The sequence below is a fragment of the Bombyx mori genome, chromosome 22 (assembly GCF_030269925.1).
Source record: "Bombyx mori chromosome 22, ASM3026992v2".
Taxonomy (NCBI): Eukaryota; Metazoa; Arthropoda; class Insecta; order Lepidoptera; family Bombycidae; genus Bombyx; species Bombyx mori.
This window is the reverse complement of record NC_085128.1, coordinates 18,321,234-18,341,485: the sequence shown is the minus strand read 5'-3', so window position 1 is coordinate 18,341,485 and position 20,252 is coordinate 18,321,234. Positions and strand designations below refer to the sequence as shown.

Genomic DNA, 20,252 nt, shown 5'->3' with positions numbered 1-20,252 from the left:
GGAGCAATAATGGTGAAGATCGATTTATGAGTCGGAGCTGTTTCACTGCAAGTTTTGCTATCATTGTTCGGAGTTCGGCACAGTAGACTTCTGCTGTCATTTCTTGACTTGACTTGACTTATTTCTTGACTTGACCAACTCGGAGAAATCTATAGTGAATAACACCATGCTGAGACCACCAAACCGTTCCCATTACCTTTTTATTTGACCGTTTAAGCCATTGCATTTTTCGCTTATGGTTATCGTAAAGAATCCACTTTTCGTCACATGTGACAATTCGATCCAATATTCCTCTATTTCTGTAGCGATTCAACAAAGTAACACAAGTTTCAACACGTGTTTGTTTCTGCAGATCAGTCACCCATTGAGGCACCCATTTTTTTATTTTTTTTATTTATTGAATAGACACAAATGAGTCAATACTATTGGTAAGGTAACGTTAAGTCATGCTGCTAATTCTGGGGTAGTTTGGCTCAGATCAGCTTCCACCCTCTCTTCCACGTGGTTCGTTCTTTAAATTAAAATATTCATCACGAAAGCGTTTAAGCCAAAATCGCACGATGTGTTCATTAGCAGTCCCCTCTCCAAATGCAACATCGATATTGTTAGCTGTTTCTGCAGCGTTAGTTCCGCGTCAGAACTCGAATTCAAAAATCACTCGAATTTTCGAAGTATCCATCTTTCTTGTCTTAGCTGAATAAAAAAACAACTGAAAGTCGACAATCGAATGTTGCACATTTTTTCTCAAACCATGAAGGTTTTATGTCAATTCAAAGTACTTGTTACAATAAACTGGCAATTTCATACTTTAACCCCTATTAGTTTGTAGGTAGATATTTTGTAATACAATTTTTTATTTTTTTTTCGGTGGGACATCCTCATGGACTACCTCCGCCTGGCTAAAGACGGAGGAGCGTGCCGGACTTCTACCGGCTAAAACCACCCCGGTGTCCACCCACACGTGCGCGCAGGGCCGCGGGAATCCAAATTCTTCCGCAGCCCCACACCAGTGCTAGTCCGGTCTGTCTAGGCCTCGTCTCCTACACGGGGTAGTGAAGCGTTCAGCTACTTCGTGCATCGCCTCAGAGACACGCGCCGACACCCGCACGCGCCATCGAATAGGGGGCGGGGGCTTTCCCAAGTCCCTCGCCCCTGGACCCATTCATGGGGAGCGGAAAAGGGCATTGTCCGCCCTTCTCCTGCGCCCGGTGCATCTTCTGCGGCCGGGGAAGGGAGTCGAAATCTCCCTCTCCCGTTCCGCAGTATCCTTCTGCGACATCACGTCCTCGCAGAAAGACACCACGGCGTCCCACGACTCTGCGCTGCCGACCATCCTCCGCACTACGGCCGGCAAGACAGATCGTTTCCTACTTCATTGGTGAGGACACGGCGCTGCTCCTCCCAAGTTACACACTCGGCGAGCGTGTGTTGCGCTGTGTCCTCCCCGCAGTGGACGCAGTGGTGGCACCGAGCGTCCGGCTCCCTGTCTATGCGGCACAGGTACTTGCCGAAGCAACCGTGCCCCGACAGCACCTGTGTCACCCTAAACGACAGGGAGCCATGCCTTCTCCCGAGCCAGTCGTCGAGTACTGGCCGGATTGCCTCGACGGTTGCGAGGCCGGCGGTAGGGCGCAGAAGCCTTTGCCGCCATTCCGCCACCAATGCTTGACGGAACTCCTCTCGGCGCAGCGCGATCTGCCGCTGCAGCGGGCCTCGAGCCTCGTGCCCGCTCTTCCTCGCGCCATCGATATAATGATGCGAGTACTTTCGCCTCTAGGTCCCAGGGCGGGGATCCGGCCAGGACGCAAGCCGCCTCGTAGGAAATCGTGCGGTACCCGCGGACGACTCTGACGGCCATCGCCCTCTGTGGTTGTAATACAATTATGCTAACCTATAGGCTATGCTGACCGTTGCGCCGAGTGTTGTGGGTTCGATTTCCACATCGGGCAAACATTCGTGTGATGAACAGCTGCTTGGTCTTGGTCGGGGGTGTATCATCTATATATATGACCGTCCATGATTTATTTCCAGTTTTTATTATTATTTAATATTTAGTCTTAGTTTTCTTGATTAGGCACGCGCTACAATGGTCCATTATACAATTTTACACTGAGGATTATTTAACTCATGTACATACTGGCACTTTCGTTGTATACGATACGATTAATCAAATGTCGTGTCGTTCCTTATAAATATAATGAATCACTTTAAATTTATTTGGAAGTGGTTGAGTCAGGGTCGGCGGGTGTCATAATAACGTCACGAACGGCAATTAACGAATATTTCGAGCGCATCACTACATTGTTAGGCGCTCAACAAATTAAAGTTAATAGTTTCCCCTAGGAAATAAATTATTTCATTTAAATATAATTGTTGAATTCCTAGAAATAAATTCCATTTTAAAGTTCATCATCATCATCAGCCACGGACGAAACAAAACAAAATCCTTCATTGTATAGTGGTATCTTAAAAAAGTGTCATCAGCATCATTATCATCAGCTTTTAGCAATCCACTGCTAGACATAGCCCTCTCGAATTGCACGACACGCTTCTCTCATCCAGCTCTTGTCAGCCACCCTGCGTGGGTCGTCACTCCACCGAGTCTGAGGACGTTCTGTTTACAGCGTTAAAACTGTACTAAAAGCTTATTACCTGCGAAAATAAAAACATTGGCACTAAAGTGTGCCTCGTCGCACTGCTCGATTGATTTTCATCTGGATCAGTGCTTAGACAATGAACCTTCGATCTACCTTAAAGCGATGCTCGCTCACACTGTATCAGCTCAGCAATCCATGTACAGCACTAGTAAATGAATCAAACTTTTAAAACACAATTTAAAATCAACGCAGAATAATGTGAATATTGCAAGAACTAAGAAACATAAGCCGACGAGCTATTGAAATTGGCATCTTAATAAGTTTTAGTGCTGGTACGAGTATTCAAACACAATGTAAATATTTACATAGACTTCCACGTGAACGGGCGACATTTACTCGTAGTACTGTTGTGGAAAATTAAAATCCAAAGTTCACATGTTTATGTTAGTTAATGTACGTGTTTATTAATGACATTTAATTCTGGAATCGATCACGGTGGACCGTTTCTGTTCAGTTATCGGTACAGCTCCGCAGTGCCTCACTGCGTGTCTTGTGCCAGGCAGCGGCTCCACAGCCCCCGCGCTCGCTGACACTCGGGATTTCACTCTCGACGATTTTGCCTTCGAGGAGAGTAGGCTGACTTTTTCCCCCTACTTAGCCGTTGATAGCCTAGGGGCACGCGAACCGCTAAGTGAGCTCACGGGCTCAACCTGAGAGGATTGCTAACTAAGTGCAAAGTGCTTCGCTCGATCTACTACCGGATCGAATCCATTATGACCTGCATTATTGCGCCACTTGGAGGAGGCTGCACGACATGAAAACTCTTGTCATGATCGCCGGAAATTACATTCCCGATCCTGTAGACCGAATGGTAAACAGTCGACTTCGCCCTAAAACTCGTCGCTTGCGACGAAGGGCTCGACGAGTAAATTAACCCATAGATACAGCCCACTGAGTTTCTCGCCGGATCTTCTCAGTGGGTCGCGTTTCCGATCCAGTGGTAGATTCTGCGAAGCACCGCTCTTGCTAGGGCCAGTGTTACCAACACTCCGGGCTTAAGCCTCGTGAACTCATCTACACGTTAAGGCGAAGCTGAAATAGTCTCTCAAGGCTATTAGCATAGGTAGAAAAAAAAACACTCTACTCTAAAAGTTACCTATATAATTGTACGTGGTCATTAGTTTCGCATGTTGCACAATTACGTACATGTCATTATGAAACTTAATGTGCTTAAATAAACATTTTCGTATTATTATTTTTGCTAAGAGTAGCCCAGTTTTACTTCATTCTATTGACGATAAGTAAAGATTATTGTGAACAAAGAGAACAGGACATAGAGCGCGGGTGAAGCACTCCACAACAGCATCACTAACAAAAAAGCTGAAGAAAAAGTGATGTGACACGTGTATTTTGACGGATGAGTGACTCTCGCATACAGAGTGAGACTCTGCAAGGGATATCGTAGATAAATACAACAACTACATCCTAATGAAACAAATATAGGCGTGTCATCAGGGAGACTGACATCTCCTAGGGTCGAGATCTCAGCTGCACTGATTTTTTTGTTGCCCTTGTAGGTAGACAAAAACACGGCCAAACTGATGGCAAGTGATTACCGTCGCCCGTGGATGTAAGCAATGCTAAGAGCACAACCAGGCCGCTGCCTACCGCTGAGTATTATCCGTAAGCCGTTGTTCGAAGAAGAAGTTTGAAGTTCATCTCACCTATTCCTTATCCTATTGGACTTCCGAGAAGGATTGGGCACTTTGGTACAAAGTGACGCGGGACTTAGAGCGATTTTACTTCGATAATGGTGGATTTTTTTCGATCCAAACAAACACAAAAACGCGGTACTTATTGTACTATGAAAATTGAAAACACATGAAGTTATGTTGGTGAGCTTTTTACTTAACTGTTACCATATGTTTGTAGCTAATTATTTTTTAATCATTAATGGAGACAACCAAACTCATATCCTAACATATAAAATGAATATTAAACCAATAATGATGAAACTATATTAATAATACATTAACCACCCACAAGTCACAAAATACAATACCCGATTATATTGGATGTCTTCACACATACTTGAATTAACAATCAAAAGCATATTTCTACAAGTTTTACTACATCCATTCCTTAATTTCATGGAAATTGCTGCTCGTATCTTATTAATTTGGTTTATCGAATCGATTTGAGGATAACGTCAAGCAGAAAATATGTTCACACAACGTTAGGTTAGCTTAGAATTTTCCTTCACAGTGCAGTGGCTCTAGGGGATTTCAACTGCGACGTCATAATCTGTGGTGGGATACAGACTTGAAGGGACTTGTTAAACTTTTGTATATATGTATATCTTAACTAATTACAACTTTGAGACACTATTACAAATATTACGTATTAGTAGTGGGCCCAATATTTCAAACAGTAAATATATTGTGGCCTAAAGGGGAATAAGACGCCCGGTGTGCTCACATCAATGTCGGTGATCACATCTCACTGAGATGTGACTGACATATTTTTGTAAGAAAATACGTACTTGACAGTAAATCACGGGTAGGCATCATAGCCTTGTCTTTTTCTGTCGCGAACCAAAAATATGTCCCGGTGCTTGCTATCAAAGGGTGGAACAGTCACAAATAACTTGTGCCTTTCACCACTAAGAATGGGTAGTGAGCTGTGAATTCTTTCACCCATCTAGTACATTAGACTAATTTTCAATTACAAACAGTACATACCGTGAATGACCCGCAGTAGTGGTGCCGACATCTGGCTAATGGGAGCTCGCACTTGGGTTTCTGCTACAACCTCGCGGGGAATACAGAACCGACGTTGTTTTCAGGCGAAAGAGAATTGGATATGAGGCTAAAATTTATAATGCGCTATCTCTACACCCTGTGACTACATAACATCTGATAGGCCTTGCCGCTGTCTGCTCATCTACTGTAAGAAAATCACTCTATTTGTTGCAAGTATTATTGAACCCTCAATTAAAATATCAATCTATCGAAAATATAATATGTTTTATTAAAATGAGGATAAATATATCAATATAACAAATGCACCTAATATCTCGCAACTCAGACGAAATTCGTTAATAAACAATGTGACCCAAACAAACTGAGTGCGAGGTCGACTTGGAGTCTATCGAGGGCAAGATGAACGTCCACTACTACTTGTAATACTCACACGAAGTACTCGATTTTCCTTTCTTCTTATGAGGGTCGTATTTTTGTCAACGAAACAAGCTCTCATTGAATCATATCGAAACTCTTCAAGAGCTAAAGGTAAGAGTAAACCTTGGTATGTGCTGGAAGCAAATCAAAGTTCTGAAGTAATGATGGGTCTGCTAAAATAGTTTAGATGTGAGTTGTTGTTAATGGGCTCATTTAGATTTGTGTAGACTGGTGTTGTGGTGTATCAGGGATTTGGTAATAACAAAATGTAGTATAGTTCAGTATAATTTTTGTTTGGTCTATTCTATTACTCTAATTGTAAAATATACTATTCGGGGTAGTGTGTTTGAAACATTAGATAATTAGCAAGTATCTCTGACAGTCTTCCCTCTAACTTTTCCTTTTTTTTTAAGTTAACATTACGCCTGCATTCTTGCTTTTTTAATCCCGGTTATCGTTCGTAAACCATTAGTAACAGTGGAACAAAGACCAGTAGTTTGACCTAGCGTAGAGTAGAGTCGGCTTGTGATTTATGTACCCGCCATCGCTTTGATCGTACGTAAAGTTTCCTATTTGGGTCCACCGGTTCTGAAGGTACTTAGGGCACGTCTCTACATATTTGTTGTACTACTTTGAATTTTCAATCGTCGGGTCAGTTCTTTCAGAGTTTTCCATGAATTCAACTTGAACGTATACAAGATTGAAATCATAGTACAACATTAAGGTTACACAACTAACTTATGCAATAATCAGATTTAGATCTATAATGTAAGTGACTTATTCAAATGACTTTGATGAATGCATCGTAGCATTACATTCCACTCACAAAATCACAAAGTTCAACAATAATCCAATTTAATGCGGAATAACAAGTGTGTAATTGGTTGTTGCTTATTTTTTACGGATGACAAATAGAAAACTGTGAGTTTACTTGTTAGTCTAATCGAAATAATTATTTTGTATCTTTTCGTTGGCGGGTGCTTGCTATCACGGGATTTCTGGATGTCAACCTAGTATTCACAGCCTTTATTAGAAATATTATCTCTACAATCAACTATTTGAATAAGTCTAAGTATAACTCGCACCCTGAGGGCTCCGTATAAAATATAAGGCTCCCGGTGCACGGAGCTACGCTCCCCCTTGGTACCGAAGCTTGTTCGTTCGCTTGACTCTTTGGAACAGAGGCAAGACGGCGTGACTTGGTCCGCAATTTTGCAGACTTTCCCTCATTTGTGTACTTTCACAAATATTAATCGATTAATAACCCATCAGTATAACTCGATAAGAATCTTTAATTATCAAATCAATTGACAGCATAATGCTCTTGGGCCCCGCTACAAAGTGGTAGTTGTCTGTTATCGAATGGGCCACTATTGCTTCCCAGTGACGTCAGTGACGTTAGGGATCAAGGAAGCGTATTAGCTAATGATTTTTTTCCTTTACTTCTTTTCAAAGAACTTCCTTCTAGCCAAATTTTGATGTTTTTATTCCAAACGAGAATTGCTCTATAAGTTTTATGAGCGTCACTCGTAACCTCTGAGCTACGATGCGTCGTAGGTACTCCAGATATTTCAAACGAGTCGTATCTCCGTGAGTCACGGTTACTACTTTATATCATCGCATAAATGTTTCACTTGTCTAATTTTGTGGACTTTAAAAACCAGCAGCCTGCTAAACCACTCAGGGTCACCATTCTGCCGACCGGCGACGGACGGAATTAAAACAAACAAACTGTATTATTTGTCAATGGTTCTTTTCATTTAGAAACGAAAAAGTGCGCTGAAATCATATTTGAGTTCCCTAAAAGTCCGTAAAAGTTCCCTGAGTCCCCTTTTGTTTCTATCATTATGTTGTACAGCCGCTGCAGTAGTCTTTAGCGGTAGGTTAATGTAGAGACGGCTCGGCCACAGGAGAGCTACTCTACGTTACTCTGTCGAGGTGTATGTAATTGTTCGTTTGTAAGTTAACTTTGTATTAATCAGACCCGCGGAGCTCGCGATGTACTTGGACGCGATGTTAACTACATTATTGAAAGGAGCCTCCAAGTCGATGACATTTTGTGTAATTTAATAACAATTTACATTCAAGTGTGAATCATCTTCAATGCTTAGTTTATTTTAGAAATAGTTTAAGGGCAAACGATTGATCCACGTACATAAAATGTGTATGTAGGTCATTGGACTATAATAATGTCACAAAATTTGCACGAGCCACGCGGCAGAACCGGAGTAGGCACTTGAGACAGCACAATGGATTAAGGTGTCTGTCTATCAACCAAAGTGTGATTGGGTTTTCTGAGAAAATATTTATCCGAAATGTACTTAGAAAATGGTTTTAATTTATTTGTCAATTTGTTGTAAATTTCATGTAATAAATTTACTGTTTCTTTAATCTCCTAAATTTATCTCATTAAGCTATAAGAGGGGCGGGTGCATTTCTTCGTTAACGGTGCTGTCAAGGATTACGCAATAACGTAAGTAAGATGTCACTGGTCCGAGTCTGTGAAACCACTAGATGACATTCCGGGAGTACTAATGTATTGAGTAATTATTGACACAACGCTGGCATCACCGCGGCAGACGCCTCACCTCACGTCGTTCGAAGGCGGAACTTCACGGAAGGCCTGCGAGCTACGTGCATTCACTTACTGAGCTCCAAGGGCGTCTTAATGTCGCGGGGATATACTGCAAGACCTCGACTTTTCATTTAAAAAAAGAAAAAACCTGTTACTTTCTTATCTAAATATATAGAGCGGGCTCACGACCCGATTGGTGTTAAGTGGTAACCGAGGTCCAAAGCTAGCACAATGTGATTACTATCACCTACGAAAACTATTGATGCAAATATGGAAGAGGCAACCTCCACCAGCACGAACGGGCTTGCAGCACGCTACCGATACTTAATCACTACAGAGTTCGGAACCAGAGAACTGCGTGGGAAACCCCGCGAACATGTCGGTGCTGCGGACGGACGACAGCCCGCAGCAGGGGGCCTTCTTTTTTTATGATTGAAGAATTACAAGAGGGCCGGCGGCCTTTCCAGTTTCACCAGGACAGGTGGGTGAGCAAAGGCTCGGACAGGAGAGGTGGGATTTGCTAACAGCTGCCCGAGCGCCTCCAAAGGAGACCTAACAACTCAAGAGCAACTGCTTCGCGAATGAATCTACTACCGGATCGGAATCGCGACCCGCTGAGAAGATCCGGCGAAAAACTCAGCGGGCTGATGCATGGGTTAGGTTGCACGTCGACCTCTTTGCCGAGTTCGACGAGTACGGTTACGGGGTCCCTAAGCCTGCTCTTAGTGTTAGAGCTGAAGGCGTCTAATGCAAAGATTATCTGATGGATCCATAAGGACGTTTCTAGGGCGAGGACGGTGTCTGGCTCCTGCGTGATCAGGATTCGGGGAGTAGTCAGCGGCGGCAACGATAAAGCAATTATCATGACGAGCAGGGAGAGTGCGTAGCGGCGGCACACCGGGGCCACTCTGCATCTTGGTGCTAGTCATTCATCATTAACTTTTGCGGATTTCTCACTATACGAAGGGCTTCTTTTATTGCAGAAGTCGTTCATGAACAATGAACTTAGGTAACAGGTGACACTTATTTATATTAAAATAGTAATACCTGCTTTCACAATTTGAACCCTAAGCACAGTTCGTCAGCCGATACGAACATTGTTGTCTAAAACTAGTGCAAAGACGCACGTGACGTACCTCATATTTATGAGCTTATTATTGTAATGGTTCCGAGTCCGGCGAGCTGATACTGAATGCTAATCAAAATAATAAAGACATAAAAACATCGAAGCGAGCCTTGGAATTTTTATCGTTGTAAAAAAACCACCGATTTATTTAAATTTTAATAAGTAGAAAAATGTTTCGTAATGTAATGTATTAAATGACCGGGACACCATTATCGAAACCGTTCGACATCGCTCGGTGCTCTCGATGTCGAACGTTGTTCAAACAAACGATTAAAGTCATCATGTTTGTAACTGCACAGTACTCCCCTCCCTATTCGTTGGTAGCCTAAGAGGCTATTCCTGTTACGCACTGACGGGTACGTGAATTCACGGGCTCTACCTGAAAGAATTTACTAAGACTAACAACAGTAGTGCTTCGCAGAATCCACCACCGGATTGGGACCGCGACTCACTGAGAAGATCCGTCAACAAACTGCCTGTGTCTATAGTTGTCTGTGGTTGATGCTGTTCGCTAAACGCGACGGTCTGATTGTTCTGGTTCGGTCGGTTAAAGTCAAGATTTTGACTGACTCGATGTAGTAGGTAGCGCTCTCCGACTGTTGCGCCGAGGGCCGTGGGTTCGATTCCTACACATCAGGCAAATGCGAGATGAACAGGTTTAATTGCTCTCTAACTGGGTATTTATTATCTACATATGTACATATAAAATTAAACGTACTTAAGTATGTTTGTCAGTCTCTGGTACCCATAACACAGTGAATCCTGATTTGGGGCCGGATGACCGTGCATGATTTAGTTCCAGTTGTTATTATTATCTTGAAGATATGTTTAGTATAATTTAGGTTTTTCCCTTTTTGATTTTTGTAGACAGACGAGCACGTGGCCTACCTGGTGATAAGTGGTTACTGTCGCTCTTGCACCTCAGAGAGGCACAGCCAATTCACTGCTACTATTGAGTACTTTCCATAAGCTTCATTGTATGTATTGTATTTCGGTGTATTTACTTTATGTCTAGCTACGCCTACCATCAGTACGTCTTGTTTTGGAATCAAAATGTGACGAAAATATTTTAGGATTAAGCTTTATCCGTTTCATTTTAAAATGAAAGTTAAATTCTAGTTGCATGTCGAACGTTACTTAGAATTCGACGCTTACTTTCAAGTAGATGTCATCACTAGGATTTAAACTTACAACGGCAAGAATAAATTTGTTAGTGGTATCGGGAGGTCAAATTCCGTGACCTTTCCGGAAACAAGGTCGGCACATCAGGCGAAGAGTCCGCTCTGAACGTATTTGAACGGCGCATTTCAATGTTTCGACGCAGTTACAAGCGATCGCTACCAAATATAAACATTCATTAATTGGAAGCACCCGCTTCATTGTTCCAGAGATATGACATGTATTACAATTTCAATCAGGTGGACTCTACAAATAATATTTAAGTAAGTAATTAAGAAAATACGAACTATAATCTTGGGGCTTACACGAGATATTAATTGAAGACGAACAGAAGAGGGCACGGCGCGGTCCACGCAGTGTCCGCTAATAACTGGTCCATGAGGACACGTCGAAGGATCAGTAGCGTTGGAAGGACTAGCCCGGACCGGCCGTTGTCCACTAATATCCGTAAAATAATGTTTATTCATCATTCAAAGAATGTGAGCATCTTAATTGTGTTCGTAGAAACAAATGTAACTCTGAGAAGGAAAATAGTTTGAATAATCGTTAACTGTAAAACCACAAGCACGAGATCAACCGCATTATGTTTGTCAAGTACGATGTCGCTCCTCTCGATCTGTTAGGTCCTGGCTCCGTCTTTGAATACAAAACAAGATGAACCTTTAAATACGCACATTGTATGGTAACGCGGATCTGTGCCCACCCTCGAGTGAGCAAGCTTGTGGTCTGACGACACGCTCATAGCTGCTGAGTCTGACGTCAATTAGGACATAGAAAATTTGTAGTTTTGATTGATTTCCATAAACTATAACATATATTCCATTATTTATATAAATTTAATTCAAAATTTAACCTCCAGAGACATGCGCATGACTGTGATGTCAACTTTCGCTTTAACAAAAGATCTCCATTCCTTAGGCCATGCATTTCTTCAATTTTTATTATTCATAAAGTTTCAGTCTAACTTCGATCTCAGTCTACAATCAGTAGCTTGATCGGGGTCTCGGTCCGATCGATACTTTGAAAAAACATCTTATTTGATAAGAAACCTTTTCACTTATAAATTTTAAGCACTTTATCTAAAGCGGAGGCTGAAATTCTGAATGCAATATTTAATTTAATAGACAGATACATAGAAAACGATTCCAGCGGCTATCCGTATCATCTCAACTCTGCTATGATTTAAGCCCGAGCTTTTAATATTTATCTGTAAATTATATTATTAATTATCGTAAAGTGAATACACAATCGATCCATCTGCCACTAGCACGCTGAAGGAGTATGTTATGAGCTTCTCAGAACAGGTACCAAGGTCCTGTTTCAATTCCAGAGCACATGACGTTTTATCCATTTTAGCCGTTTAGATGTTTTAGCCGTGAGTAGTGGCCTCAATGGAATAATATAAACGACCTCATATTCCCTCACTAAGCATCAGGTGGTCCGTGAGCTTGTCTCTCGTTTAAAGTTATCGAAGAACAACATAGTGTTCAGCTCGTTGAAGTCTTTTGAATTAATAATGAAAATGATTTAAAATAAAGATTACGCCATCTAGCGTAATGTATTAAAATTAATGCCAGCGCTAAATACTCAGAAAACTTGCTAATTGCTATGAAGCATATCTAAATTGAAAATTATTCTAAATGCTTAATTTTTATTTCGTTTCTTTGCATTTTGTTTTTTTACTATTCTCAATTATTATAATTACATTTTGATATTACATCGTGAAAATAAATTCCACCGGGTCTGATCACGAAGGTTCTTTGTTGAAAAATAATCTATAATAAAGCAGAAACGCCGGAATTTATGTTTGCAAAACGTTCTAGTTGTTTGGAATGTACAATAGATGGCGCTATTATAAATATTTTGTAAATTGTTTTTCTGCACGAAAGACTTCAACGAGTATCACTATATTTTCCAAAAGAGTCGGACTGGTGAATTATTATTTTTAGTATCTTTAGATTTAACTACTAACTACTACTAACGGTAGACTAAGTAGTTGTGAGTCTGAATTGGTTGGTAACAACTACTCGCGTATTTATACCGTAAAGCATCATGCTTTATCGCTTGAAGAGACTTAGGCTTAGACCTAACGTTAAGTGGAGTATTCACAGAGGGACGTCCACGTCTTGGTTGGTACGTGCCAAATAAATAAAAAAACCGCAGTATTTACGAGCACAGGTGCCACTGACAACAAGCCGCGACTGTCCCCGGGGCGCCCGTCGCTGTACAGGACGACGCGGCGACGGCACCTGGCACCTTGTCGCGGAGCCACTGGGGAGGAGCTGTTGGGGTTGGGGGTCGCGGTCCGAAACATTAAGATCTCGTCGTGGTTTTTACGGATAAGACGCCTGCTGCGTGCTCACTGAAGCCCAAGGACACAAAGTGGACGCCGCTATTCACTTGGAGATTCGTGGAAGAATTTTTAATTGTATTGTAGAAACAGACTAGATAGCTACCTATCCAGTTCACACGAATCTGTACATTTTCCATTTCAATTTGGAGTCTGTATGTTTGATCGTGCTAGAGAAAGGCTGTTTCTCAAGAGCATGAGTCAAAGCTTTTCATCAAGTTCATTAGCATTTAACTAAAACAAATATTTAAAAGGACAGCTAAATTAAAGAAAAAAACACGAAAAAGTATGTAATTTTAAGCATATTTTATTACTAAATCACAAATATTTACAAAGTGCGGTAGCTTGTGTCGCATGCAGACGACACCCTAATAATGAACACATGTTATTAAATTTGTATCGAAAAAAATAATATATAGTAGAGTGTAAGGTGACGCGAGGGTGTGAACTCGCCTCTAGGAGCACTCGTCGCCACTCTGAATGTATTATATTATTATGTATTACGAATACAATAGTGTATGTAACATATGTGTTTGAATGTATCGTGTGATCAATAGGATAACAAAAGTAGGACTGAATTATAATTTACTACTGATTTGAGATGATGAAGTAGAAGATAGCACATTTGAGATGATAAATGGTGCTGCTAATGCTCTGAAATGTTGATGAGGTGAATAATCCCACGGATGTCACACTGCGATGAATAAATGTAAAGCTTCTCCGTCCAAGTCATGAGATGTAAGTGATCTTAAAACTATTTTAGTTGTATACTTTAAATCACAAGAAGAAACCTTATCTTTACGGGGGGAGCCTTAATGGTAGAAGCGGCATGAATCACAGGTCGGAAGATGTCTGTCTACCACCAGTAGCCGTGGTGTCCGTAGCCACCATGAGGCCAGTAGTAGCTGTATGGCCAGCCCCAGTAACTACCATAGTAAGGGTAGTAGCCGCCGTAGCCGCCCCAGTGCCCGCCCCAGCCCCCGTGGTGTCCTCCCCAGTGACCTCCCCAGTGAGACGCCGCAGTCTTCAAGTCATCTTTGTCAGCTGGTTCTAAGTCTTCCTTGATACTTTTAGATTGGGCTTCGGTCGGTGCAGACCAGGCCGCAGCCACCAGGAGGAGGAGAGCGAGAGCGTAGAGAGTCAGCTGGTGAATTGGAAAATATTGATTACAATACACAAACCACGATGCCATTAAAATATTCTGATAAAGTATTTTTTGACAAAAACATAATGTGTATAATAAGCATGACGCCTTCTGCGACGCCCGTCCCAATTCTAGGCAACGGGTTGAATTTAGACTAAGTGCTTAGGTTCTTGTAAATGGACAGATTGACCAATCGACTGAGAACTATCACTTCATACTAAAAAAATATATGAGGTGTCGTCATGGTGGTCCCTCTGCATGAGATGTTTCCGGAGCTGCCCGGTGGCCGCAACACCGATTGTTTACAATTATGATCGCAATCATATATGTCATTGTAGTCACTAATCGTTTTCACTCACGAATCATCTTTGTAATGCATGTAACGTAATTTTTAATATTGTGATTTATTTGAAAAAAAAAATGTCAAATACAAATATCTAATAGTAATGTGGAACTGCAAATTTCATTGAATGAGTGCGTTTAAAATAAATGTGGAATATCTGTCGCGCCGGAATAATGATCAGTAAATAGTCTAGTAGTGGATACAATGAAACGTTCACTAATAATACTTCTCCGGCTCCCGGCCCACCTGATGAGTATGAGAGGGTCACACCCTAAGAAATGAGGTCTAAGTCTCCATATTATAGCATTCCAGCTGTTCCGTAGTTCGCAAAGCATGAACTGTATCTATCAATTCCTTCAAAACAATAAAAAAAACATGAAAATCTCCCACATACAATTTTTATACCGCAAGGTTAGGTAAAGTCTACAGATACCAAAAAAATTTGGTCACATTAAAAGTTTTTAATCTTAATTTCCAGCTAATTAATAGCCCTTAAACCTACACCTACATACATATCGATGCCTAACAGCCAAAAAGAGATAAGCGATTTTTTTGGGAATCTTGAGTTATATAATTATTATAGTAAATATTGTCGATGAAACCCACCCAAATACAGTACCTAAGCATTCTCTAAGAAAATTATTTAAAATAAATTTTCTTAAAGTAATCGCAAAAAGACTTACTTTAGTCATGTCGTCGTGGTGGTGTCGAGTGGCGAGTGCTGGCCGGTCCGAGCGCCCTGCTGGTTATATAGGAGAGGTCCCGCGGCGCCGGACGCCGTACCTCCGCCGAGTGCCATTGACCGCCATCGCCGCGCTCCGTGGGCCGGGACGAACCTTCCGACCATTGAAATCCTTGAAATACGCTATTGTCATTATGCTAGCAGCTAATTAGCCTGTAAATATTTGTTATTTGATTGTTCCCGGGGTTGAGCCCTTGTCAGATAAATACTGTAACATTGATTTGGTTCCGTCAGCTACTGCAGCACGACAACGGGCTGATAGTGGCCCCGTGTTGATTGCAACTGTTTCATCGTCAAAAATTAGATCAATATTGAGATCTCTGCGCTTACTTATGATTAATTTTGTTAACATATAGTCTTTTTTTTATTGCATAGGTGGTTGGACGAGCTCACAGCCCACCTAATGTTAAGTGGTTACCGGAGCCCATAGACAACTACAACATAAATGTCGCCATCTACTTTGAGATATGAGTTTTAAGGTCTCAGTATAATAAAACGACCTTCAAGTCGAAATGCCACGTACCATCCGGCTATGGAATGAGCTCCCCTCCACGGTGTTTCCCGAGCGCTATGACATGTCCTTCTTCAAACGAGGCTTGTGGAGAGTATTAAGCGGTAGGCAGCGGCTTGGCTCTGCCCCTGGCATTGCTGAAGTCCATGGGCGACGGTAACCACTCACCATCAGGTGGGCCGTATGCTCGTCTGCCTACAAGGGCAATAAAAAAAAAAAAAAAAAAAAAAAATGCACTACTGCTTCACGCCAGAGATAGGCAGGGTAGTGGTACCTACCCGTGCGGACAAAATGTCCTGCGCAAATTATAATTATACGGGTTTGATTTTTATTACACGATGTTATTTATTCCTTCACCGTGAAAGTCGACGGTAAGCATTTGTGAAATACGTATTTCATTAGAAAAATTAGATAGTGGATTGTCATAGTATGGATTTTGATACGTTATAGATTTGTATTTCAGTTCGCACTAACCACGGTATGTAAAAAAAGATTGTGCCAGAACTGTACAAATGAGACTTGCTCTGGACCGGAAATGTGTTCTCGAAGAACATTGACGATCCCGAACTGAAAATTGTTGATGATAAAGATGGGTTGAAGTTACTTGTGACAGTTTCCGAATAGGGAAATAAGACAGAACCAAAAATCAGGGGATATGGTGAAATAGGTAAAATATTGTTCTCACAATTCTACCAAGGCTTTGGATCATAAAGTTAATCTGCCAAACGTATTGGGTTCTTTTAAACAAACTAAAACATTTTTTGTTATTAAATGAACCACTAAGAATCATTCACGTACTGATTAGTAATACTTTATTATAGACCAGGAGTTCCCAAACTCTTTTTGTCTACTGCCCACTTTGAGAAAAAATTATTTTTTGGCGCCCCCATTTTATCACCTACTTAGAGACCACAATTAGACAATTAAGGCATCCGAACGCAAGAAAATAAACGCATTTGAAATGTGGTGCTGGAGACAAATGCTCCGAATTCCGTGGACGGCCAAGAGGATAAATAAATCTATCCTGGATCAGCTTCGCATCCGAGTCAGGCTCTCAACAATCTGTTACCAGAGGATCCTCAGCTACTTCGGTCATATTGCCCGCCGACAGTCAGATAACTTGGACAAAGTGATTGTGACGGGCAAAGTAGAAGGAAAGAGACCCCGCGGCCGATTACCTAGCCGTTGGTATGATCAAGTAACCGCTTTAACTGAGTTGCCAGTCGCAACCGCCATTCGAGCAGCTGAGGACCGGATGAGATGGAAACAGCTCCCGAGACAGGCAACGGTCGAGTTTCAGGGACACGACCTTCAGCAATGAAGAAAGCGACGAAGAAGAAGAAGAAGAGACCACTATAGCGAGAGCTCAGTCGGTATCTAAGAGTCCTCCTAGATAAAATTACAAATCGCCTCCCAAGCTTCTACACAGTGCCCCCATATTTTTTCTGGGTCTCTTACCGCCCCCCTTTAGGCCTGCAGCGCCCACAAGGGGGCGTTATCGCTCACTTTGGGAAAGGCTGTTATTGACGAATCGGAATAGGCGGGCAGCATATTTTTGTGTATGTTCTCCCTGTATCTAATCTAATAGGTGGGAAATTGCGTTTATTTAAACGTGCCAATAATATAAATTAAATTTCCTTTGGAAACTTTACTCATACTCCCTTGACGCCTACTTTAACATGATCTATGGTCACGCCTCAGCTATAACAAACGTAGAGCTGTCGTCCCTAATTTAAAATGAATAAGTAGTTAATTTTGCCTAAGAATACGAGAAAATTCAATGAAAATCGACATTCATCAATGATCGGTGCTACGTCCTGTCACACAACACCGCCCCTAGTACAGGTCGCACATTAGTGGAGGAGTCCGACCGTCGCGGAGCATCCTGCCGCGCTCGTTGTGCAAACTCGACACTACGACGCTTGTCCCACTTGCTGTTGTCACTAAACACCAGTGCGGTGCGGACAACACACAAGAGCCAGTCGTAGTGAAATCACGCGATTAATTAATTAAATGAAGATATTCGCACGCAGACGGTGCTTGTAGCGTGCGATTATGGCGCCGTAAAAATCTTGCAGGCAGAGTTTAAATAAAATATAAAAAAGTGAGTCATACATATTATAAAAATTAATTTTATCGGTTTAAGTAATCATCCAGACATTTTTTATCGGTGTGCACTGTAATTACATTTAGCTGGAATGAGCTCCACGCTCCTAACATGCCTTTCAGCAAACCACACATGTCTGACAAGAGTCCGCGACTTCCTGTGCCTCTAGCACGTCGGCATCCCCGAGCTCCATGACTACTCAGCAACAGAGAGTACATGTGCTCGTCTACCTTCGGTGAAAATAAATTGTCATGAAAACACGTTACTTGTTAATTCTATCGTGGTGTTCACTTACGCGACCCCCGACACCTCCAAACCCTACAATCCCGCTTTTGCAGTTCAGCCGTCGGAGCGAGCACCCGGCGTGCAGAGGAACGGAAGCCAGTCACCGTCGGTGCCCTAGATACGAGGGCTGTACTAAAAGTATCGGGAATGGAATATTTCCACTGTTCCAGTCATATTAAAATCTTTTTAATTGAAAACTACTTGGTTTTAAAAATCGAATACCATTTATTTATTTAAAAAAAGATTCTCGGTCTTGTTACGAGGTTTTGTCAAACTTGTTTAGTCGTTGAGAAAATGGAATTGACTCGAGAAAATTCAAGAGCGATGATTTATTATGACTTTCGAAGTGGTTTAACACAAAAACAGTGTGTTGACCGGATGATTTCTGCATTTGTTGATGAAGCCCCATCCAAAACACAATTTATCGCTGGTTTGCTGAGTTTCAACGTGGACGTGTCAAGCTCAGTGATGATCCCCGTCAAGGTCGTCCAAAAACTGCAGTCACCCAAGAAAACGTTGATGCTGTGCGTAAGCTGATTGAGGAAGATCGACATGTGACATACCGCGAAATTCAGGCAACTTTAGACATTGGCATGAGTCAAATACAAATAATCTTGCATGAACAATTAGGTGTAAAAAAGTTGTTTTCCCGATGGATACCGCATTTGCTCTGTGAAGAGCAAAAAGCGGCTCGCGTTACTTGGTGCGTCAGAACTCTCGAAAGATTCCACGCAGGATCCTCAAATGCTGTATACAACATTGTATCAGGTGACGAATCCTGGATATATGCGTACGAACCCGAAACAAAAAAACCAGTCACGAGTTTGGGTGTTCGAAAATGAATTAAAGCCAACAAAAATTGTTCGTTCACGGAGTGTTGCAAAAAAAGGTGGCCACGTTTGTCTCCAAAACCGGCCATGTTACGACTATTCCTCTTGAGGGACAAATAACGGTTAATGCAGAATGGTATGCTAGCATTTGTTTGCCACAGGTCGTTTCTGAACTCCGTAAAGACAACCGCAACCGCCGCATCATCCTCCATCACGACAATGCGAGTTCTCACACCGCGCACTGAACAAAAGAGTTTTTAGAGCAAGAAAACATACAATTATTAGACCATCCGCCGTACAGCCCCGACCTAAGTCCCAATGATTTCTATACTTTCCCTAAAATAAAGAATAAATTGCGTGGACAGAGATTTTCATCACCTGAAGAAGCTGTGGACGCCTACAAAACGGCCATTTTGGAGACCCCAACTTCCGAATGGAATAGTTGCTTCAATGATTGGTTCCATCGTATGGAAAAATGTGTCAAATTTCGCGGAGAATACTTCAAAAAGCAATAAATATATTTTTAAATAGTAATGTTGGGTCACTTCGTTAATTCCCGAAATTTTTAGTGTCGCCTAGGTATGCCCATTAGACGGTCCGATGTGCAACCTAACCCATGCGTCAGTCCGCTGAGTTTATCGCCGGATATTCTTAACGGATCGTGATTCTGTTCCGGTAGTAGATTCATTCGCGATGCAGTTGCCCTTGAGTCGTTTAGAACTCCCCCGGAGACGCTCAGGTAGCTGTAAGCAAATCCCTTCACTTCTCAGCCTACCTGCTCGCCCATTTGTCCCGGTGAAACTGAAAAGGCCTATGAACCACCAGTAATCCTTCATTCCAAAAAAAACTGCCATACCGTTTATGTATGTAATAAATAGTGTCATAGATGTACAAGTATTAAATAGTAGAAGAAAAGTAATAAATATACGATGTATGTGTATAATAAAAATCTTACATTTATTTCCGTTATCTGGTACCTGTAACACAAGTTCTTTACGAACTTAGCACGGGAACAGCTAAGGAGTATTTAAAAAAAAAAACATAGTTGTATAGGTATACGGTGTCTATTGCTACGACTTCATTCAATGAAAACTATTGTTTCTCAAACAAGGTCACAACTTAAAATGATGATGGCGCTGTCGTTACGTAACGGGAGTCCAGATTGTGTGTAGACTCCTGTAGCCTTTCTGCGAATACCATTGTATTATAACACCATTAGATCGCCACATTGTACCACAATGACACACGAAACGCCAAAGGCACTCGTCTAGAATGCCCAATGAA

General features: G+C 41.8%; 2 protein-coding genes across 2 annotated transcripts; both read right to left on the bottom strand.

Moving 5' to 3' along the window:
* Positions 1-444: 444 nt before the first annotated feature.
* On the bottom strand, positions 445-9,492 carry LOC134201038 (uncharacterized). Its single transcript, XM_062675105.1, has 3 exons — positions 9,488-9,492; positions 1,469-1,735; positions 445-511 (listed from the first exon to the last, which is right to left on the bottom strand). The coding sequence occupies exons 1-3, from the start codon at positions 9,490-9,492 to the stop codon at positions 445-447; spliced, it is 339 nt and encodes a 112-aa protein (XP_062531089.1).
* Positions 9,493-13,293: 3,801 nt separating this feature from the next.
* On the bottom strand, positions 13,294-15,351 carry LOC101739952 (putative cuticle protein CPG40). The gene is made up of 2 exons (XM_004924219.5): positions 15,177-15,351; positions 13,294-14,150 (listed from the first exon to the last, which is right to left on the bottom strand). The coding sequence occupies exons 1-2, from the start codon at positions 15,183-15,185 to the stop codon at positions 13,863-13,865; spliced, it is 297 nt and encodes a 98-aa protein (XP_004924276.1). The 5' UTR covers positions 15,186-15,351; the 3' UTR covers positions 13,294-13,862.
* Between the last annotated feature and the right edge of the window lie 4,901 nt (positions 15,352-20,252).

Bases quoted from the DNA above. Each gene is read 5' to 3' on its own strand.
- LOC134201038 (XM_062675105.1), bottom strand. The intron at 512-1,468 runs GTGCCACCACTG...TTTAATTTAAAG, and splicing joins GACAGGGAGCCGGACGCTCG to AACGAACCACGTGGAAGAGA.